The sequence below is a fragment of the Sander vitreus genome, unplaced genomic scaffold, assembly GCF_031162955.1.
Source record: "Sander vitreus isolate 19-12246 unplaced genomic scaffold, sanVit1 R1_20, whole genome shotgun sequence".
Lineage (NCBI taxonomy): Eukaryota > Metazoa > Chordata > Actinopteri > Perciformes > Percidae > Sander > Sander vitreus.
The window spans coordinates 389,167-396,666 of NW_027595399.1; the positions used below are offsets into that span (position 1 = coordinate 389,167).

At 42.7% G+C, this 7,500-nt stretch overlaps 1 protein-coding gene across 1 annotated transcript in view; it reads left to right on the forward strand.

The window, feature by feature from the left end:
- itpr3 (inositol 1,4,5-trisphosphate receptor, type 3) overlaps positions 1-7,500 on the forward strand; it is a 123,268-nt gene that overhangs the window by 57,800 nt on the left and 57,968 nt on the right. Inside the window, exons 28-29 of the mRNA XM_078244183.1 lie at positions 1,986-2,057; positions 6,613-6,732. Of these exons, the coding sequence (XP_078100309.1) occupies positions 1,986-2,057; positions 6,613-6,732 (192 nt within the window). The remainder of the gene's footprint in view (positions 1-1,985; positions 2,058-6,612; positions 6,733-7,500) is intronic.

Genomic DNA, 7,500 nt, shown 5'->3' on the forward strand with positions numbered 1-7,500 from the left:
TTAACATGAAACAGCCCCGAAATCACCATCACCAAACCCACCAGACTCCATGTAAATAATCAGGACTTTTAGTGTGTATAGAGCCAGCATATCTCCACCAGACTCCATGTAAATAATCAGGACTTTTAGCGTGTATAGAGCCAGCATATCTCCACCAGACTCCATGTAAATAATCAGGACTTTTAGCGTGTATAGAGCCAGCATATCTCCACCAGACTCCATGTAAATAATCAGGACTTTTAGCGTGTATAGAGCCAGCATATTTCCACCAGACTCCATGTAAATAATCAGGACTTTTAGCGTGTATAGAGCCAGCATATCTCCACATGTAAATGGGTGAATTAAGGGTTTATTTCAACCAAACCAGAGTGGTGATTGTTGGAACAGTGGAAAGATGAACCAAGACGGCTTTTGGTAGTTTTATTTAGTTTCTGTCCACTTTGAATGAAGTGTTTTTTACCATGATAAAAGTCGTGATTATTTACATGGAGTCTGGTGGGTTAGTAGACACTAACTGCTGCTGAACATTAGTCCTGTAGGGTAACATTACAGCTTGTTACTAACTGCTGCTGAACATTAGTCCTGTAGGGTAACATTACAGCTTGTTACTAACTGCTGCTGAACATTAGTCCTGTAGGGTAACATTACAGCTTGGTTCTGGTTTAATACTGGACCAGTTTCAGAGATTGTTGTTCCATCAGACACACAAACATGGAGACAGAGAGTCCAGGGTGGAAAAACTAAGTTATCCTTTAACTTACAATGTAAAATGCCCATTATTGCTTTATTGTTTTACTCATATTACCCTTCAAGGTTTTCCCTTTAATTGCTTTTACTTATTACTTATATACACACACACACACACACACACACACACACACATGCACACACACACACACACACACACACACACACACACACACACACACACACACACACACACACACACACACACACACACACACACACAGACACACACACACACACACACACACACACACACACACAGACACACACACACACACACACACACACACACACACACACACAGACACACATACACACACAGACACACACACACACACACACACACATACACACAGTGAGTAACCATTAACTAATGAACTAACTAACTAACTAGCTAAAACAGGCGCTACTTAAACCAACACAAGAACATTTCTTCGGTAGAACATTAACTGTCTAACATGAACTGATAATCAGTCATGATGAACTAAAGTACTGAACTGGACCTTTGCATTCTGGTTTTTCAGCTCACTGAGCTTAACGTTGGTGTGGGGCTTTGCTGATGTGTCTGAAGGCTAAACTACTGTTTATGGTCCTGAGCTTCGGGCCTTTGTTGCATGTCTCTCTCTTCATATTAATTTCTGTTTGGGAAGGGGCTCATGTTGTCTTGTTTTGCTCTAACCAGACAGACCCAACGGTGAGAGCTCTACTGTACAAATGTGACACTGAGTTTTGAGTCAAGAGAGTGTTTTTGATGATACAGGACAGTCTTCTATTTATATAGTTTACGTGAGGTTTGTGCAGCTCTTTCACACAGAAATGAATCATAAAGTGTCTGTCAGGGCCCTATTCTAACGATCTAAGAGCACGGCGTAAGGAGCCTGGTGCAGGTGCGTTCAGGGCGTGTAGGAATCCACTTTTGCTAGTTTGACGACAGAAAGAAGGGTCCGTGCGCCGGGCGCATGAAGTTTACAAGCACTGTTCTTTACTTCGCCATAAAACTCAGATTAATTACTTTTTAGCTGCACAAAATGTATGTTTCGTAGTCATAACGGTTAGGATTTCACAGCTCTTTTAAAATAAGAGGAAAATAAGCATGAGCATGTCAAATGCCACAGTGGGCCAAAACAAACGGAGCATTGGGCCAAACTTGGCCCACGGTCCCCAAATTGGGCGGTATTGTTATTGAGTCTAGTGTGTGTAATGTAGCACCAGAGAGTCTTACCGTCTGCCTCCTGCAGGGGGCATCGGAGAACGCAACGCCCAAGAAGGAGAAGGAGAAAGGCAACGAGAACTACCAGAAAGTCAAAGAGGTGAGAACACTTTGTCTGTTTTTGTTGTTTTGTCTGTTGTGGTGTTTCTGCCGCGCACTTCCATCAGATCAGCTGTCAATCAATCAATCAATCAATCAATCAACGTGGGCGGGGCTGTGGTGTCTCTGTTTGTTGATGATGTCCTTTATTTGGTGCTCTTGTCTTAGTCTCAACTTTCACTGCTCAGAATGATTATTACACTATTTCTCTCTCTGAACAGCATCTGCTCAATGTCTCAAATGTAAATCAAAGCATCCAAATTCCTGGATTTGTGTTCATCCGATCAAAACTTCTTTCATCTGATCAATTTCAGTTTCTAAGCGTTCAGTTGTTGCCACACACACCGGAGTCTTAGTCTCACTTTGCCAGACCTGCAAGAGGAGGGTCTGACTAGTCCACACAGCATTACTGGATGGGAGAACAACCTGCTCTGGTTTATTGGCATTTCTTTAAACCAATCACAATCGTCGTGGGCGGGGCTAAGCTCCGGACGGAGCCACGGTGCCTCTGCTAAATAGTCTCAGGAAGGAGCTGGTTTTGGTGGAACATGTGGACGTTCAGAAGTAGTTTTAGTCGTGCAACAGAAAACTCAGATTGGACAGATAGTCTAGCTAGCTGTCTGGATTTACCCTGCAGAGATCTGAGGAGCAGTTAACATAGTCCTCACACATCCCTTTGAATGTACCTCAAGTACGGACAGGCTTGCTGCACCTTCTACTGGGAACGACCTACAGAAAACACTCAAACTACACCGTCTAATGTCCTTAAATGATTTTAAAGGTTATGTTAAAACCATAGAACATGAGTCCATCCACACGTGCAAATGTTTTAACTAATGGCACTTTTATTTAATTGAAATGCACTTGAGTTGTCTTTGCCTCTTTGTGATTGTAAAATGTTTTATATGTAACTAGCTTGTTCTGCTATCTTGGCCAGGTCTCTCTTGAAAAAGAGATTGTATATCTCAATGAGACTAACCGGGTTAAATAAAAAATAAATCCAGCGGAGGTTAGAACGCCAAAAGACACAAAGAAAGAGGAAGAGAGACGACATCCGGGTGAAATGAAGGACCTCCGGAGGAATCTCGACGTAGGCGCCGATGTATGTTTTCCTCCGTGGGTCTTCACGGGCGCACGCCCTTTAAAAAAAAGTAGTCAAAAAATGTTTACATTTCAGAACCTTATAGGAAATGGACAGCGGCCGACACAAACACACACGCCTATTGACTCGATAATAGAGCTGTAAAGTAGACTCTCAGCTCCACTCCTCACAGATACCAGCCCGGTCTCACAGCAGTTCGTGTAAATGTCATGTTATTTTTAATCTATTGATACGTGTTCACGGGGACGTTTTTCTCGTTTTTTTCGTGGTGGCCAACATGAAATACCCTACGGGGAAAGGACGCTTCACACGCCGGGAGACGGCCGCTGGGGACGCGCGACAATAACGGGACGGTTGTGATTAGGAAGACTACGGGAAACAAAACGCCATCCCCACTCGCCTGGGTGAAAGTCCTGTGTTGTTTGACCCATCCACCCCCCCGACCAACCTCCCTACGCAGATTTTCGGCTCTTTATACTACTCCCTACCATTTTCGTGCTGTGACCACGCATGCTTCCCATTGAAAAACATTACTTCACATTTCCGTGCTGGCCACCACGAAAAAAACGAGAAAAACGTCCCAGTTAATACATTAAAAATAACGTGACCATTTCACGAACTGCCGTGAGATACAGATAGGACTGGAGATGAGAAGTTTAACTGACATGTAACCGCCATCAGCTTCGTGGGAAATTAAGATCTCTCTGCACTGGTGGTGGACGTCGATGCACTGGCATCATTAGGTTTTGCTTTTTTAATAACAAATCTGTCCATTTTAGTCTCACTCTGATTACCTAATGCACATGCATGCACTGTATAGTGGGGGGATGGAGTGGGGCCACGCTGTGATTGGTGGATAGGGTATGGAACAGGGGACTGACAGTGACATAACCAATCACACTATGACAGACGCTCCACTTAGCACCAACTGCTAGGTTTTATTGTAAATGAATGGAGCCTACTGGCAGACTGGCACCCCTGGAGCTCGAGCTCCGGAGCACCCACAGTATCAGCTCCTATGAATGCCGGAAGTGGAACGTCGTGGATATATAGACTACTCGGAGTCCAAATGATCTTGCATTATCGTGATCTTATGAATAAGTTCAGCTTTCAAATTATTTCTGTTTTCAATCACAAGCTTTGTCAGTGAATCACGTCGTAAACGTTTCCACGCTGGGATTCAATTTTCTATCCAAAGTTGCTTTCATCCCATTTGACGGCTGTGTCCTCTCAACTCTTGAGCCTGAAGGTCTGACGTTAGAACGGAGAAAGTACAGAGAGTCACCTCTATGCAGATGACAAACCGTCTCGTCTCGTTGGTGTAAACTAGCAGATCGGAGACAAGGAGACCAAAGTTTCAACTCGTCTCGTCTGAATCTTGCGTTGAAGTGGACTTCAGTCTGTCACCGGGCCGTCGTTAGTCTACGGCTGTCCCAGACCATTATTCTTTTAAACGATCAAATGAATGAAGCCAGATGTAGGCTATCCATCCAACCACGAAATAAAGTCACTTTCAGGAGGAAGACAAAATAAAAACTTAAAGTAAACCGGTGCAGCAGGTGCAAAAAGAGTAGCCTGTATTTGCTTTTTTAACAGTAGTGGGTCAATAATGAAAGTAAAAAAGTGCAACATATGAAATCAGATGTACCAAATAAATCCAACATAAGACAAGTTGCATGTTTAAACTGGAAAAGTGTGTCTCATTACAGATGTTCCATAAATTCAGACTTTGACATTCAGAATTATTTTTATATTTTGGGCCTCACTCGTTCATTAAACATGCACCTTCATTGGCTGTCAGCCAGACTCTGTGTGACTGAGTGTGTGTGTGTGTGTGTGTGTGTGTGTGTGTGTGTGTGTGTGTGTGTGTGTGTGTGTGTGTGTGTGTGTGTGTGTGTGTGTGTGTGTGTGTGTGTGTGTGTGTGTGTGTGTGTGTGTGTCTGTGTGTGTGCGTGTGTGTGTGTGTGTGTGTGCGTGTGTGCGTGCGTGTCTGTGTCTATGTGTGTGTGTGTGCGTGTGTATGTGTGTGTCTGTGTGTGTGTGTGTGCATGTGTGCGTGTGTGTGTGCGTGTGTCTGTGTGTGTCTGAGTCTGTCTGTCTGTGTCTGTCTGTGTGTGTGTGTGTGTGTGTGTGTCTGTGTGTGTGTGTGTGCGTGTGTCTGTGTGTGTGTGTGTCTGTGTGTGTGTGTCTGTGTGTGTGTGTGTGTGTGTGTGTGTGTGTGTGTGTGTGTGTGTGTGTGTGTGTCTGTGTGTGTGTGTGTGTCTGTGTCTGTCTGTGTGTGTGTGTGTGTGTGTGTGTGTGTGTGTGTGTGTGTGTGTGTGTGTGTGTGTGTGTGTCTGTGTGTGTGTGTCTGTGTGTGTCTGTGTGTGTGTATGTGTGATATAGTGCAGTGTAGACAGTAGTGTACAGCTGGTTAACAGAAGGTGGTTTAGAGTAATATAAATATGAGCCGTGTATTAGCAGTTACCTTATAGGAGCAGAATAAATGTGGTTATGTAATATGAACAATGTATGAACAACATGTACAGATATGTGCAACGTAGTAGCAGTAACATCATAATAATAGTATGAATAATATAGATATATGCAGTGTTTTAACAGAATATATTGTGGCCGATTGGGCTGATATTTCCTGGGAACCTCGTCCACATCCTGTCCAGCTCACAGATATTTGAGCCGCAGCAGAAGACAACGAATAATTATAATAACAAACAAAACAGTTCGGAGTTTGAACTGTGATTGAATGAATTAGTGTTGATTAAGAAGTGCTCACATTCTGACAGACACATCCCGCTCCATGAGTACTTGTCTTGATATTATGTCTTATTTGTATATTTGTATTTTTGTATATTATGTCAGACCGATGTCATGAAGTGGCGTATGTATGACACGCCAATCCGTACGCCATTATTGGCGTGTTATCAAGACGCATACTCTCTTTGTAGCGTTGTGGCGTTTATCAACGCCGTTTGGCCTCCATTGACTTACATTACCTTGAGATTGCGTGTGATTGGATGCCGTAGCGAGTAGTATGAAAGGCCGAAAATCAGCGTAGGGGGAGGATGGGTCAAACACAGGACGTTCACCCAGGAGACCTGGGATCGAGTCCCACGTGTCATGTTTCCTAAACTCAACCCGTCCGCTGTATACGGTGCTCAAAATGCGTACAGATAACACGCCGCTTGGCTTAAGAAAGTGGGCGTGTATGTTTACGCGAAGTCATGATGTCATGTTGATTATGTTGTGCCTATATGTATATTGTTGTCTCTATTGTACAGTATGTGTCTATATCACTATTTATCTACTGAATGTTTACTACTACATGTCTACTTGTTGAATGTATAGAGAGTTAACACCTACCTGACTCAAATATCTTGTGTATTTGAGTATACTTGGCCAAGAAAACTGATTCTGATATTAATCAGAAGATGATATTTGTCTCTCTCCGCTGTAGATCCTGGAGAGGTTGAATAAAATGTGCAGCAGTGGAGTTTGGAAGAAGCAGCAGAGGTTGTTGAAGAACATGGGTGCTCATAAAGTGATGCTGGACCTGCTGCAGGTGTCCTACGACCAGGTAAGACTGGGCACCGCCAAAATAAAAGCCTCTTAGCCCTCCTGTTGTCTCCCATCGACCATGCAACTGTTGTTTTTCTGGGTCAAAATAATAATAACTTTTTTTGGTGACGTTTTTGTCACTTTTTTGTCACAAATTTTCCGATGTTATTGTCGATGTTTTTGCACTTTTTTTGGACGTTTGTATTGTTTTTTTCCAACGTTTGTCACTTTTAGGTTATGCATGTTAACCCTTGTGTTGTTTTCGAGTCATATTTGACCCATTCTCAAATGAAATATGGGTTTCTTTTTGACTTCCTCATTGTAATTAATCAAAAATAACACGGATAGATGATTCCATGCAACGCGCTTCATCAAGTACAACAAATGATCAGATCTCTACTGAACTAAACTGTAATCAGAAAGGGCTTTATGTTTTGGTTTTGTTGGTGCACGTTACACATTCTCTAGATGTAAGAAGGATAAGAAGAATATAAACACTATAACTATACATATATACACACAGTATGTATTAATAAAGGTAGAAAATAAAATGTAAAATAAAATAAATAAATCAGTAAAAAGGAACTTGCAACACGGACCAAAGTTGTAGTTGGAAACAACGTAGAAACAAGGCAACGCCCCCAACTCTCTTCTCCTCTGCACATTATCCACAAACTACTCAGAGAGCTTGCTTCTGTTGAACAGATCACCAAGTCCTGGTGTTACATCGTGTCCCGCGTCCTTTCTCACGTGTGTTTTCGTGATGATGCGTATTTTTAAAAAGCAT